The sequence below is a fragment of the Gekko japonicus genome, unplaced genomic scaffold (genome assembly GCF_001447785.1).
Source record: "Gekko japonicus isolate JY-2015 unplaced genomic scaffold, Gekko_japonicus_V1.1 scaffold4491, whole genome shotgun sequence".
In the NCBI taxonomy this organism is placed as follows: Eukaryota; Metazoa; Chordata; class Lepidosauria; order Squamata; family Gekkonidae; genus Gekko; species Gekko japonicus.
Window position 1 is genome coordinate 59,970 of NW_015171026.1, and position 16,075 is coordinate 76,044.

Here is a 16,075-nt window from a genome sequence, read left to right on the forward strand (position 1 = left end):
ATAACTAGCAAACCAAAACAGTCCAGCGGAGCCTGAGTGGTGGGTGTTGCCTTCTGATACACTTCCGGTGATGTCAGGGGGTGTGGCCTATGCAAATGAGTCATGCTAATGAGTCATGCTAATGAGCGCCTGAACTTCTTTTTCTACAAAAGGACCCCTCCCCTCTGATACAGAGTGTTGGACTGGATGGGCCATGGGCCCGATCCAATATGTCTTCTCTTATGTTCTTAGGACCACCCAGACCTCTGATCTGAAGAGGCACTTCTAGGAATTGGCTGATATCTGTAGGATTTGCCCAAGCAAGCGTCGTGCAATAAATAACGTTAGTCTTGCCTTTGCCGAAGATTTCTCTGCAGTGCTGGGAGAGGTCGCTGCACTGCCCCATGAAACAAGTGTCGCCGGCGCCGCATCGCTCCCCGTCTTGCTTATGCACATCCAGCGGGCAGTCGGCGGAAGCCCCGGTACAGTATTCTGGGAGGTCACAGTCTGTAGCCGCTTCTCTGCAAAGCGTTCCTTCCTCTGCCAGCTGTTGAGGGAAACGATTCAAGGGCCTCGGTAAGAACTGTTCGCAGCGGCTGTTGGGCCACTGCTGCTTGCTTCTCACAGCTTATTCCCTCTCAGCTATGTCGAGCCTTCATGCTCGTTCGATTTAATGTCCTCCCGTCAGCGGTCCTGTCTGGGAGATTTGCAAATGTTCCCCACCACGAAAGACTCTGCCCATGTAGACCAAGGAAACCCGCATTGGTAGCTCATATTTACTGTGGTTTTTAATGAAAAAGTGCGGGGCTCCATAATTAGTTCCCTCTTGTTTAATCTGTCTGGATTATTTGAAGAGAGAAAAAGACCTCCCTAGGAAGTTTAGAAAACTTCTTGGGGGGGGGGGGGGCAAAAGTTAAAAACATATCAGTTCCAGTATATACAGCTACTTCTGACACGAGGCCAGATATATTTGTGGCCCCACATAGAAACGTTTTGGTGTGTCATTCAATTCCATATTGGAACATTCCAATTTGGACCCTATTTTATTTATCGTTGATTGCCTCACATGTGTTACAGGGACTCTGTTGCTTGTTGTATTTTGCACTATTTGACCTCTGAAGAAGGCTCTTGTGAGCTGAAACGCGTCGAGTCATACACTGTCCTTTTTTGTGTGTATTTGTAACTTGGAACATTTTATGAGGCTTTATTTTGGCCTCTACTAGGTTTTTATATGTCTTTGTATTATGGCTCTGGATGGCTCCAGAGGAAACTAATTTATGCAGTAGCCAAATCGCTCACTCACAACTTTAATGCCAGCGGCTCACGAAGTAGAATTTTCGCTCACAAGACTGCACAGCTTAGAGGGAACATTGGTGCCCGCCCCCTGGGCTCTTTAATGCCGGAGCTCCGCTCCTGTGCACTCCTGCAGGAAATGACCCCTGGCTGACGACAACGTAAGGGTTTGTTCTCGTCAGCTCAGTTAGGAGTTTGCTTAGTAAAGGCCAGAGAGCAACTGCACGGTCTTTAAGTTTAAAAACATAGACAGATCCATGGAAAACCAACGTTTCTCTTACCTTGCATTGCTTACAGCAGAGTCCATAAAAGCAGTCTGCGCCCGGCTTCATTGTGCAATTTGATCGGCAGCAGCCGTTCCTTTGGCACTCCTGTCAAGGAACGCCATGGAAATTAACCCCCTGGAGGGCCTTGGAGACCGGTATCCCCCATCAGGATGGCTTTGCCCTAGTTGGTCTCCCTTAAATGGCACTTGCCTCGGCCTGGATGGCCCAGCCTAGCCCAATCTTGCAGATCTTGGAAGCTAAGCAGGGTCGGCCCCTGGTTAGCACTCGGATGGGAGACCACCAAGGAAGTCCAGGGTCGCTACACGGAGGCAGGCAATGGCAGAGCACCTCCATTAATCTCTTGCCTTGAAAACCATATGTCAGCTGTGACTTAAAAACCACAAAAGAGCCCTGCAGGATCAGACCAGTAAGGGTCCATCTAGTCCAGCATCCTGTCTCACACAGGGGCCAACCAGTTCCTCTGGAGGGCCAACAACAGGGCACAGAGGCCGAGGCCATCCCCAGATAAGAACCTCAGAAGAGCCCTGCTGGGTCAGACCAGTGAGGGTCCATCTAGTCCAGCATCCTCTCTCACACAGGGGCCAACCAGTTCCTCTGGAGGGCCAACAACAGGGCAGAGAGGCCGAGGCCTTCCCCTGAGAAGAACCTCAGAAGAGCCCCGCTGGATCAGACCAGTGAGGGTCCATCCAGTCCAGCATCCTGTCTCACACAGTGGCCCGCCAGTTCCTCTGGAGGGCAAACAACAGAGCAGAGAGGCCGAGGACTTCCCCAGATAAGACCGAGCTCTGTTCCCCTGGAGAAAATGGCTGCTCTGGAAGGTGGACTCTGTGGCGTTGCATCCTGCTGAGGCCCCTCCCCAGGTATTTTACAACCCAGGTATTTTACAACCTAGAGTTGGCCATCCGACCAGAGACTGAAGCACCAGTCGCTCTCGGGACTTCTTCCCGCCCCACTGCTAGTCGCGTCCGCTGCAGAGACAACTAGTCTGATGGCACTTTGGACCAGTTCACCACCTTTCTCCACATGGAGAGCAGAAAGCAGGAGTCCGTAAGAGCAGCTAGTGGGTTTTATGCTTTTCACCTGTTTTATTGTTATTTGTTATTATTTCCATGGGAAGCTGCCTTGAGCTCCTAGAAGGTAGAATTTTTTTAAAAAAATTTAAAATTCATTTATTTATAAAATTTGTTTATTTTACATAAATAAACGAAAGACTTACATTTAGTTCTCTGAGCTCTGTGGTGCTGCCACCAGGCAATGCAGTCTTGGAAACCAGCCCACTGGAGCCCTATTCAAAGACAAAGCAATGGAATCGCACGTCCTTCCTACACATTTGCCTTTCAATAAGGACAACAGGCCACCCTCTGAACTGCTTTCTTATTAGTTCTACACAACCCATCTGTGTAGGGGAAAAAATGCAGGACAGTTGCCCGGGCTTTGTTCAGGTCTTTGGATGAATGTGCCAGTGTCAATGGGTGCTATGATGCCCCTGGCCACCATGTCGGAGACCCCCAGTCTAGCCCTTTGGATGAGTGTGTTGGAGTATGGGTTTTGGGGGGAGGCATAATTTTGCTTATGCATACACGGCACACAGTTTTCTTATATGAAAAAGTAAAGAAACTGCCAATTAACTCCTATTGTCCACCAAGAAATTGCTGGATTCTTAATGAAGTGCAGAAAAGGGCAACTAGAACGATAAAAGGGTCAGAACACTTTCCCTTTGAAGAAAGGTCAAAACGCTTGGGGCTCTTTAGCTTGGAGAAACGATGGCTGAGGGGTGACATGATCGAGGTTTATAAGATTATGCATGGGATAGAGCAGGTCGAGAAAGAAGTCCTTTTCTCCCTTTCTCACAAGACAAGAACTCGTGGGCACTCCATGAAATTGCTGAGCGGTCGGGTTAGAGCAGATAAAAGGAAGTCCTTCTTCACCCAAAGAGTGACTAACACATGGAATTCACTGCCACAAGAGGTGGTGGTGGCTACAAGCATGGACAGCTTCAAGAGGGAATTAGATAAGCATATGGAGCAGAGGTCCATCGGTGGCTATTCGCCACAAGGTATAGATAGGGACTCTCAGTCTGGGGCAAGTGACACTCTGTCTTCTTGGTGCTTTGGGGGGTCAACAGTGGGAGGGCTTCTAGTGTCCTGGCCCCACCGCTGGACCTCCTGATGGCACCTCGTATTTTTGGCCACTGTGTGACACAGAGTGTTGGACTGGATGGGCCATTGGCCTGATCCAACATTTGGCTTCTCTTATGTTCTTGTGTTCTTAAGTAATAAATTAGGAGATAAATATTCAGTCTCTATTTGCTGTTCTAGAAATTTAAAAACATTGGACTGATTCAGTTTTTATTCATTGGCCATCCTAACTGGAGTTTTTCAGTCTAAATTGTGACCTTGTATGTGTCTTTATTGGAGCTGCGGTGGCTCAAGTGGTTAAGACACTGAACTGCAGGCTGTGGAAGGGCGGTAGTTCAGCAGTTCGAGACCTGAGTGTGCCGCATGACGGAGTGAGCTCCCGTCTCTAGTTCCAGCTCCTGCCAACCTAGCCGTTCGAAAGCAAGAAATTGCAAGTAGATAAATAGGGACCGTTTCAGTGGGAAGGTAACAGTGTTCCATGCGCCTTGGTGTTTAGTCATGCCAGCCACATGACCACGGAGACGTCTTCAGACAGCGCTGGCTCTTTGGCTTTGAAATGGAGATGAGCACCGCAACCCTAGAGTCGGACTCGACTGGCTTTCGAGCAAGGGAACCTTTACCTTTTTATAAATCTGTTTGATATCAAATTGACGGCTAGAGGGAGGAAAACAAGAGTAGAACAGGAAAAAAACCAACCCCAAGAAACAGCAATTTGTGTTTGTGTAAAGTGCCGTCAAGTCACAGCCGACTTATGGCAACCCCAGTAAGGGGCTTTCGAGGCAAGTGAGCCTCCATATTCAGAGGCTGCATGCCTTGAGGTATTGTTATGCAGGACACAAGTGATAGAGAAAGCCCATGTTCAGATTGCAGAAATGCCAATCCGCCAGCTCGTGGTGAAGGTCTGAGTAGATTGACTTTCACCTGATCCAGCAAGGCGGTTCATAGATTTCATCAACTTACTAGCTCAACTGGAATGCCAGAACTAGAGGAAGTCGAGGGTGATGCTCCTTCAGATTCCTAGAAAAAGAGAGACATACAGACCAGACCCCTCTTATCGATATCATATTGATTTATGTCTGGCATAGAAACCTGCAGTTTAAATCTACAGGGAAAAATGCTGGAGATCAAGTGATACAATATCGAATGGACCACTAGAGGGAGCCAAACAAACACATGTGGAAACAACAGAAGCACACAAGGAAGAGGAAGAAGAGGAGACTGGATTTATACCCCGTCCTTCACTATCCAAAGGAGTCTCAGAGTGGCTTACAAACTCCTTCCCCTTCCCCTCCCCACAAAAGACACCCTGTGAGGTCGGTGGGGCTGAGAGAGCTCTGACAGAAACTGCTCTTTTTCAAGAACAGCTCCGAGAGAACTATGGCGTGCCCAAGGGTCATCCAGCAGCTGCATGTGGAGGAGTGGGGAATCAAACCCGGTTCTCCCAGATTAGAGTCCACACACTTAACCATGACACCAAACTGGCTCTCCACCAAATGAGAAAGCAGAAAAGCCCACTCTCTCGCTGGATAACAGCGATAGGTACAATTTCTAGTGTTATTTCCACTGTGGGGAGCTTGGGGGTGGGGCTGCCCTTCACACTTGAGGGCAGAACTAGACTCATGGTCCTTCACGATGTTTCGAAGACTACAAAACCTCCGATGAAGACCCCTGCATAGCTGACCCTCCCCCGGCACCTTCTCTAACCTGAACCAAGCCGCAGTCGCACTCTTCGTCGCCTTCCACGACACTGTTTCCGCACTCCTTTTTCACGACCGCTTCCTTCGGCAGGTTCCGCAAGCAGCTTTTCCCTGGCTTTCGTAATAGTTCATAATAGGCCTTTCTGCTGCAGTTACTCAACCTGTGGCACTCTCTGCAACAGATTAAAAAAACAAAACAAAACAATGTTATTTATTTATTTTATTTTATTATTATTAAATTTTTATCCCTCCCTCCCGGCCGAGACCGGCTCAGGGCGGCTTACAACAATAAAATTCGCACGAAACAATCATAATAAAATCACATACATTAATAAATATGATATTAAAATTCCAAAAAGATAAAGTGCTAGCAACAATCCTCATTACCCGAATTGGGTCTTCTGCCTTCTGCGGCTTTCTCAGGTCATTGGCACGGGCTGTGTTTGAGGAACCTATGGGCCAGGGCTCCGCCAGAGTAGGTATTAATTTTTTTGGCGGTGGAGGTGTTACTGGTTGTTAATGGTGGCGGCTCCAAAGGCCTGGCGGAAGAGCTCCGTCTTACAGGCCCCGCGGAACTGTGAAAGGTCCCGCAGGGCCCTGATCTCTTCCGGGAGCTCATTCCACCAGTATGGAGCCCCCAGCGAGAAAGCCCTGGCCCTGGTTGCAGCAAGCCTGGCCTCCTTGGGGCCTGGGAGGGCCAGGCAGTTCTGAGATCCCGACCGCAGTGCTCTCTGGGGTATATGTGAGGAAAGGCGGTCCCTCAGGTATGTCGGACCCTGGCCATGTAGGGCTTTAAAGGGTCTGGTGACGCAGCTTCGGGGGGGGCGGGGTTTCCCCCGGGGCCGATTTCCGTTGCATCGGAAATCGGCCCTCCAAAGCGGGGGATTCCCCGCCCCCCGGGCCGATTTGGCAACCCTAAAGCAAAGCCATTCACTTCATTTATGCCCTTTAAAGCCACCTATGTCTGTGGCCATCACTTCATCCAACTGAAATAAACATACCTTACTTCCGAGTAAATGATTTTGTGGATGGGCGCTGATTACAGCTCTGAGCAAAAACCTCATCAACATGATTTATCTCTTGCACCCAAGGGCTCAAACAGCAGGAGTTAAAGCAAAAAGGAAAGGAAAGGAAAGTGAAAATCAAGTGCTACTTACACAACGCCTGAGTACATGATGCACCGTCCCGGCTTGGAGACGCAGTTGCAGTCACAGCCTGTCATGTCACCCCCTAGAACGTCGTCGTGGAGAAAGCCCAGGGAATGGCCCAGCTCATGTGCGGCAGACACCCCGCTGCGGGTTGTGGACGGTGAAGCCTGCATACAGGAAGACAACCCAGGAAGGGGTTACACTCAAAACATTGTGACGTACTACTCTTTGGAATACATGCAGTGCTCCAACTGGTTTCTGTTAATTTGATTTTCATATTAAATACGTAATATATGTTGGAAAATTTGGTAACGAATAGTTAAATATTTGGAGGTTGCAATGGGTCTTCGTTCACTGGAGAGGAGGCATTTTCTTTCTGTGTGAAAATCTTTACTTCCAAAAGGGAAGGGTACATGGGAAAATCTACAAAACAACAAACACTTAAGACTACATGTTTGCAACAACAGACAGACCAGTTGGTAAGTTGGTAATGGAGATTCTTCCTTTCCTCTTGACCTCTAGGAAGCAATCAACTGAATGCATTAACCAATGATCGTGAGTAAGTAGGCTTCAATTTCCCGGGGCTTTCTCCCCATTGGCTTTGTGCCAGGTTCCCTTCCCGTTCAGTCGAAACAACAGCACACAAGGTAAACACATTAACCCTATAATGACTGAATTTAGACCTTGCAACACACATATTTTCAACAATATAAAGGGGGGGGATCGACAAAGACACACGGGAGAGGGGAAATCCCACTCCTCCTCTGACCCGTTTCCTCCCACTGTGTCCCGCTCCACTCTCTCCCTCCCCTGCTCTCCACCCTCTTCTAGGTGCCACTTTTAGTAGCTATGACAATCTACAATGCCATCAAACGCCAGGGGAGGCTGAGCGAAGGTGACTGGCCCAAGGTCGCCCAGCAAGCCTCATGGCACAGTCGACATTTGAACCCAGGTCTCTCAGGTCCTAGACAAACACCCCAGCCACACTCGTTTGTCAGAGCAGCCAAACTTTTTGATTCCCACTACTTTCCTGTCCCCCCCCCCCCCGCTTTCTAGGCGGAGGTGAAGGCTCAGAATGGTTTCTAACACCCCACAGCCAGGAAAGGCAAGAATAAAATGTGACACGATACCACAATATCACTCTGCCACAACTGTCATCATTGGTAGAAACATTTTGCTCAAACTAAGAGCCAAGCTAGGTGTGTGTTAGATACTGGGCTCTAGACGCATGGCAGTGATCGGCTCTGGTTTATTAAGTGATTTCAGCAAAACTACAAGACGAAGCTGGCAGTGCTGGAGCCCTGCATATAAGCACGCAAAATGCCACACCCAACACCCACCCACTCCCAGTGATAGGCTGAGAGCCAGTATGGTGTAGTGGTTAAGTGCGTGGACTCAGATTATGGGAGAACCGGGTTTGATTCCCCCACTCCTCCACTTGCACCTGGCTGGATGACCTTGGGCAAGCCACAGTTCTGATAAGAGCTGTTCTTAAAAAAGAGCCGTTTCTGTCAAGGGTTCTCTCAGCCCCGCCTACCTCACAGGGTGTCTGTTGTAGGGAGGGGAAGGCAAAGGAGTCTGTAAGCCGCTCTGAGACACCTTTGGGTAGTGAAGGGTGGGGTATAAATCCAATCTCCTCCTCCTCCTCCTCCTCTTCTATTCACATTGGACTCCTTATCTATTGGTTTGTTCCTGGATCCAGGCGAGCTATTGTTCTAGAGAAGCAAGCTCAGCCCATTCTAGGTACAGCTAGAGGAAAGGCTTAGGCTCAATACACAGCAGTGTGATACACCGATGGATGAATGAATGATTCTATGAATGATGAATGAAATAGTGGGTTATTTGGTTAATACGGCAAAGTTTTGCCCAGTTTTGCCCAGTGATACTGAGTGTGGTAAATAAACCTCCCAAGAGGCATATTGCAAAAAAGGTATAAACTTAAATTTACATAAGAACATAAGAACATAAGAACATAAGAGATGCCAATGTTGGATCAGGCCAAAGGCCCATCCAGTCTAACACTCTGTGTCACACAGTGGCCAGAAATACCAGGTGCCATCAGGAGGTCCAACAGTGGGGCCAGGACATTAGAAGCACTCCCACTGTTGACCCCCCCCCAAGCACCAAGAAGACAGAGCATCCCTTGCCCCAGACTGAGAGCCCCTATCTATACCTTGTGGCTGATAGCCACTGATGGACCTCTGCTCCATATGCTTATCTAATTCCCTCTTGAAGCCGTCCATGCTTGTAGCCGCCACCACTTCCTGTGGCAGTGAATTCCATGTGTTCATAACTCTTTGGTTGAAGAAGGACTTCCTTTTATCCGTTTTAACCTGACCGCTCATTTATTCAATTAGATCCAGTTCACATTCAGGTTGTAGTCAAAGGAAGAGAGGGAAGCCTAATCTAAAGAGGACTTTCCCCTGTCCCAAATCGCCAGCTTACCCGGCATCACGCATGTGGGAGTATGAGGGCACTGTCTTTATAGGAGACACCTGCAGAGACCTGTGTCTCCATGGAAGGCCATGTGCAGAGAGGGAGAGGACAGAGGGAGAGAGAAAGAGGACACTGTCTTTATAGGAGAGACCTGCAGAGACCTGTGTCTCCATGGAAGGCCATGTGCAGAGAGGGAGAGGACAGAGGGAGAGAGAAAGAGGACACTGTCTTTATAGGAGAGACCTGCAGAGACCTGTGTCTCCATGGAAGGCCATGTGCAGAGGGGGAGAGGACAGAGGGAGAGAGAAAGAGGACACTGTCTTTATAGGAGAGACCTGCAGAGACCTGTATCTCCATGGAAGGCCATGTAGAGAGAGGGAGAGGACAGAGGGAGAGAGAAAGAGGACACTGTCTTTATAGGAGAGACCTGCAGAGACCTGTATCTCCATGGAAGGCCATGTGCAGAGAGAGAGAGGACAGAGGGAGAGAGAAAGAGGACACTGTCTTTATAGGAGAGACCTGCAGAGACCTGTGTCTCCATGGAAGGCCATGTGCAGAGAGGGAGAGGACAGAGGGAGAGAGAAAGAGGACACTGTCTTTATAGGAGAGACCTGCAGAGACCTGTGTCTCCATGGAAGGCCATGTGCAGAGGGGGAGAGGACAGAGGGAGAGAGAAAGAGGAGAGGTCAGAGGGCAGCTTCCAGATTAAAACAGAGAGGCATCCCATTCAAGGAGATAACACCTATACGCCCTTAGAGTTATGTAATGCCTCCCCAATGTCCAGGCCTGCTGAGTCAGTCCTTTCAACAACAGGAAGGCTAAAAAAAATCTCTAACACAGCGGAAGCAGTCGCTGGCAAACGTAAATGAAAGAACTGGGGCGGCCGCACCGAACGCAGGGCACCACTTACTTTGACAGCGGAAACAGAGACATGATGGGAAAGACAAAGACGTTCTCCCCAAGACTTCCCAAAGGAGCCTTCCTCACCCAGACGCCTGCAACACAGAAAAAGAAATCATGAATTGCATGGCTGCAGACAGTTAAGGAAATAATGGCTACCAAGGGTCACTGCGTAGAAAAAGAGGTGCAGGAGCTCATTAGCATAACTCATTTGCATATGCCACACCCCCTGACCTCACCGGAAGTATGTCGGAAGGCAACACCCACTGCTCAGGCTCCACTGGGCTGTTTTGGATTGCTAGCTATTGGGGGGGGGGGGTCCGGCAGATCTGTCCTCACAGAGGAGGGAGAGCTTGTACCTGAAGGCAGGATGGGGGGGGCTCTGCAACTTACCTGGTGCTTGTTCTGCTGGAGGCCTGCTGGGAGCAGGGGGTGGGGCTTGTTGCATGCACCCGCCCCCATGGCTCCTTACTGCTGGAGCTCCACTCCTGTGCGCTCCCGTAGGAAATGACCCCTGATGGCTACTGAATCCCTTTGGGACTGCGTAGTGCCATGTGGCACTGGTGTGCCATGGAGGTTTGCATGTATTTTTATTTGTTTTCAAAAAAATGTACGACACTTTTCCTCTGCACTGATCCTGCACTGATCCTGCATTGAGCAGGGGGGTTAGACTAGATGGATGGATGGCTCCTTCCCAGGGGTCATTTCCTGCAGGAGCGCACAGGAGCGGAGCTCTGGCAGTAAAGAGCCCAGGAGGCGGGCACATGCAACAAGCCCCGCCCCCTGCTCCCAGCAGCCCTCAGTCAGAGCAAGAAGCAGCCAGGTAAGTTGCAGAGCCCCCCTCTGGCCCCCCGGTCTAAAACAGTCCAGTGGCACCTTTAAGTTTTATTCAGGTACAAGCTCTCCCTCCTCTGCCAGGACAGTTTCCCCCCCCCCCCAATAGCTAGCCATTCAAAACAGCCCAGTGGAGCCTGAGCGGTGTGTGTTGCCTTCTGACACACTTCCGGTGAGGTCAGGGGGTGTAGCATATGCAAATGAGTTATGCAAATGAGCTCCTACACCTCTTTTTCTATGAAATGACCCCTGCTCCTTCCAACTCTTTGATTCTAAGATTCTACAACTGACGTAGCTTCCCCAGGGCAATGAACATGAAAACACTGGAACATTAAAACTGTTGGAGTGAGTGACAGCTTGGTGTAGTGGATAATGTATTTATTTTAGTTTATTTATTTATTTATATTTTAAATTTATGACTCACCCGATCCCTGTATAGACAAGGCTCTGGGCGGTGTACAACCAAAGTTAAAGACATCAAACCAGAAAGGATAAAGTTAATAAATAACTTTTCTTACATTCTTAAATTAATCTCAGATCGTGTTTCTAATCTGTGCTTAAACCCATTCCGGACTGTTTGATTTCCCACTCCTCCTCCACGTGCAGCCAGCTGGGTGACCTTGGGTCAGTCACAGTTCTCTCAGAGGTCTCTCAGCCCCGCCTACCTCACAGGGTGTCTGTTGTGGGGAGGGGAAGGGAAAGGAGTCTGTAAGCCGCTCTGAGACTCCTTCGGGTAGTGAAGGGCGGGGTATAAATCCAATCTCCTCTTCTTCTTCCCAAGAGAGCTCTGTCAGCCCCGCCTACCTTGCAGAGGGTGTCTGTTGTGGGGAGGGGAAGGGAAAGGAGTCTGTAAGCCGCTCTGAGACTCCTTCGGGTAGTGAAAGGCAGGGTATAAATCCAATCTCCTCCTCCTCCTCTTCTTCTTCTCAGCATGCCTGGAATTTAGGGGCCGTTACATCACTAGGTAAAGGTAAAGGTTCCCTTGCTCGAAAGCCAGTCGAATCCGACTCTAAGGTTGCGGTGCTCATCTCCGTTTCAAAGCCGAAGAGCCAGTGCTGTCCGAAGACGTTTCCGTAGTCATGTGGCCGGCATGACTAAACACCGAGGTGCACGGAACGCTGTGACCTTCCCACCGAAGCGGTACCTATTTATCTACTTGCAATTTCTTGCTTTCGAACTGCTAGGTCGGCAGGAACTGGATCTAGAGATGGGAGCTCACTCCGTCATGCGGCACACTCGGGTCTCGAACTGCTGAACTACGGACCTTCCACAGCCTGCAGTTCAGCGTCTCTAAGTGTATATAAATGTTGTCTCTGAGCCATCTGCTCACAGTTCTCCAGTGGTCTCAGAGTTATTCCACATCACCTACCACCTGATCCTTTGAGCTGGAGATGCCGGGGGATGCTCTACCACTGAGCCATGGGCCCTCCTTTCCTTCTCAGAAGCAGCAATAAGAACAGTTGGACTCGGAGTTGCTCTGCCCCATGCTCATGAAGATGGACAAGTCTCTCTTCTCCTTATGACAGCCATTACTGTTTATTCATGAAGACACTTTAGTCTGGCGTTCTGTTCCCTGCAACAAGACCGGACGACTGCAGTTCCTTTTGGCCCCCTGATGCTACAAGGTTCAGATTTTAGGCAGATGTAACACCTCTGGTTGCCAAAGCCAGGAGCTGCGGTGGCTCAAGTGGTTAAGACGTTGACCTGCAGGCTGTGGAAGGTCCGTAGTTCAGCAGTTCAAGACCGGAGTGTGCTGCAGGACAGAGTGAGCTCCCGTCTCCAGTTCCAGCTCCTGCCAACCTAGCAGTTCGAAAGCAAGAAATTGCAAGTAGATAAATAGGTACCACTTCGGTGGAAAGCTCACAGCGTTCCATGCGCCTTGGTGTTTAGTCATGCTGGCCACATGACCATGGAAACGTCTTCGGACAGCGCTGGCTCTTCGGCTTTGAAACAGAGATGAGCACCGCAACCCTAGAGTCGGATTCGACTGGCTTTCGAGCAAGGGAACCTTTACCTTTTAACTCCTCTGGTTGCCAAATACACAAAGACCACTCGGAAGTAACCCAGGGATCCGGGGCGCACCAGGAAAAACAGAGGTCATGCATTCTCAATGGGGAAAAAAGAGAAAGATTCTTACGTGTATATAGCGGCGTGGTCAAAATGGACGTGGCGCTGAAGTTCAAAAATGGCATAGTTATAAAACCTTTCCAAGGTTTTGGCCAGCTTATTCTGGCTAACTGTTGAAAAATCTCGTTCTGTCCACATCTCCATGCCTATCAGGATTAGATGAAGACCTATCTCTTCGTATATCTGAAAACACAAAACAAGAAGCCATCGGCTAGGGAAGGAGGAGGAGGAGGAGGAGATTGGATGCATACTCCCACCCTTTACTGGGAGTCTTACAAACTCCTTTCCCTTCCCCTCCCCACAACAGACACCCTGTGAGGTAGGTGGGGCTGAGAGAGCTCTGAGAGAACTACTCTTGAGAGAACAGCCCCAAGAGAACTTGTGACTGACCCAAGGTCACACCAGCAACTGCAAGTGGCGGAGTGGGGAAATCAAACCCGGTTCTCCCAGATTAGAGTCTGCGCCTCTAACCAGTACACCAAACTGGCATCAAGGTGCCTGAGATGGCAGCATCTCCTAAGCCAGGGATCCCCAATGGGGTGCCTGGGGGCGCCATGGGGCCTGCCAACACCTTCCCTGGTGCCTACCAAAGGTTTTTCGAAAGTGGGACCAGGTGATAGGTAGATAGGTAGGTAGGTAGGTAGATAGATAGATAGATAGATAGATAGATAGATAGATAGATAGATAGATAGATATGGACGGACGGACGGACGGATGGATGGATGGATGGATGGATGGATGGGTCATTCCCTGCAGGAGCACACAGGAGGGGAGCTCCGGCAGTAAAGAGCCCAGGGGGCGGGCACATGCAACAAGCCCCACCCCCTGCTCCCAGCAGCCCTCAGTCAGAGCAAGAAGCAGCCAGGTAAGTTGCAGAGCTCCCCCAGCCCAAAACAGTCCAGTGGCACCTTTAAGACCAAGTTTTATTCAGGTACAAGCTCTCCCTCCTCTGCGAGGACAGATCTGCACCCCCCCCCCCCCAAACGTTAGCACACAAAACCATAGGAGCCTGAGCGGCGGGTGTTGCCTTCTGACACACTTCCGGTGATGACAGGGGGTGTGGCATATGCAAATGAGTTATGCTAATGAGCTCCTGCACCTCTTTTTCTACGAAATGACCCCTGCATAGGTAGATAGATACGTAGATAGATAGATAGATAAAATAGATTAGATAGATTAGATAGATTAGATAGAATAGATAGAATAGATAGAATAGATAGAATAGATGGAATAGATGGGATAGATAGAATAGATAGAATAGATAGATGATAGATAGATAGATAGATAGATAGATAGATAGATAGATGATAGATAGATAGACAGACAAAAGCAGCTCAGTTGCTTTACACACACCACAGAGGACAGAACCCAATCCCCAAACAAGGTGTGTTTTTTTCCCATGGCACTTCACCTCACTAGTTCCAAGACAGCCTGAGTTCATGGGAAATAACCTACCTTACTTGATGGGAAATAAGCCACATTACTCCGGGATGTGATTTCTTTTTTCTTTTAAATGTATTTAATATTAAATATAGAACCCTTACTGAATCATCGCCTTGGATCAAAATTCCGTGCTAGAATGCATTTTTATTGTTGTTACAGCTACTCGCCTTCCTTCTAAAGGGAAGGAAGTTTAGTGACAGCACAAAAGGCTGAAAGATTTATTGTAGCGTAAATAATTGCTGAGTGAGAATTTAACAATAGATTTATAGGCACTGCGAATGGCTCCCGTGCTTATCTTGTACTTTGGAGTTCCATGCAGAAATGTCAGAAGCTTTAACTCTGGCAGTTCACGATCCTTTACACCCACCATCCACAGTTTTCCTCCCCTGCCTCCATGGACGTAAAGTACTGAGTTCGGACGCCTTGAGTAGTCACCAGCTCATGCTTTATTAAGTAGGCAAACGAAAGACAAACTTATATTCCTGCAGTACCCCACACCCAACACATACCCCACACCCGTGATGGGCTATTTACAGTGGAGTAGTCCTTCATAGGTCTACTCTACAATCCAGGCACTCCAATTGGTCTACCCTAGGATCCGAATCCTCTATTGTTCTTGTACCCGAAGGTGTGCTAGACCGCATGGTGAAGAAGAAGAAGAGAAGAAGAGAAGAGATTGGATTCATACCCCGCCCTTCACTACCCAAAGGTGTCTCAGAGGGGCTTACAAACTCTAGCGGCTTACAAACTCCTTTCCCTTCCCCTCCCCACAACAGACACCCTGTAGGTGGGGCTGAGAGAGCTCTACAGAAACGGCTCTTTTTCAAGGACAGCTCTTATCAGAACTATGGCTTGCCCAAGGTCATCCAGCCAGGTGCAAGTGGAGGAGTGGGGAATCAAACCCGGTTCTCCCAGATTAGAGTCCGCGCACTTAACCACGACACCAAACTGGCTCTCAAGCTAGCGCAGATGTGTTCCATAGTAGTAGTACATAGCAGTGTTCCATAGTAGTACACAACAATGGATTAGGGCTGCCAAGTCCCCCCGGGGGGCAGATTTCCCCCCGCTTTGGAGGCCTGATTTCTGACGCCACGGAATCGGGCCCGGGGAAAACCCCACCCCGGTGTGCACGTCATCCGGATATGACGCCGGGCACGCTGGGGGCGAGGCCACAGCCATTTGAGGGGAAAACGCAGGAGACGCCATCCGGGAGCCCCACGCCACAGAAGAAAAACGACTTGGCAACCCTACAATGGATATAGCTCAGCAATTCCCAGGGTGGTGCCCCCAAATCCCTTTTCTGGTGCTCACCCCGTGCTTTTAGAATGTGGCTGGTGTCAGCCCTGCCCCGCAATATTTTTAGAAATATCGCTTTGGCATCAGTTGCTGCCACGGCACGCGGACCTTCACTGTGGGACGGAAGGGAAGCGGCGGCGGCCATTTTGAGTCTGGCTGTAGCTTGGCTGGCAGCCATTTTGTGGCCTCCGCCCACCACCCCGTGTCAGAATCCCAAAGGTGCCTGCAGGCTAAAAAATGGCTGGGGACCCCTAGTTTAGCTATTATACCTAGGGTTGCCAGGTCTGAGTTGGAAAATACCTGGAGACTTTGGGGGGGGTGGACCCAGGAGAGGGCGGGGTTTGGGGAGGGGAGGGGCCCCAGCAGGGTCCAATGCCACAGAGCCCACCCTTCAAAGCAGCCATGTTCTCCAGGGGAGCTGATCTCTGTCAGCTGGAGATCAGCTGTAAAAGCGGGAGATCTCCAGGTAGGGTTGCCAACCCCCCTGGTTTGCCATG

At 49.6% G+C, this 16,075-nt stretch overlaps 1 protein-coding gene across 1 annotated transcript in view; it reads right to left on the reverse strand.

Annotated features, from left to right (window-relative positions):
- LOC107116998 (disintegrin and metalloproteinase domain-containing protein 9-like) overlaps positions 1 to 16,075 on the reverse strand; it is a gene marked incomplete at its 5' end in the record, with an annotated part of 49,188 nt that overhangs the window by 25,462 nt on the left and 7,651 nt on the right. The window contains 5 exons of the mRNA XM_015419031.1: positions 334 to 526; positions 5,402 to 5,567; positions 6,552 to 6,709; positions 9,889 to 9,973; positions 12,850 to 13,022. Of these exons, the coding sequence (XP_015274517.1) occupies positions 334 to 526; positions 5,402 to 5,567; positions 6,552 to 6,709; positions 9,889 to 9,973; positions 12,850 to 13,022 (775 nt within the window). The remainder of the gene's footprint in view (positions 1 to 333; positions 527 to 5,401; positions 5,568 to 6,551; positions 6,710 to 9,888; positions 9,974 to 12,849; positions 13,023 to 16,075) is intronic.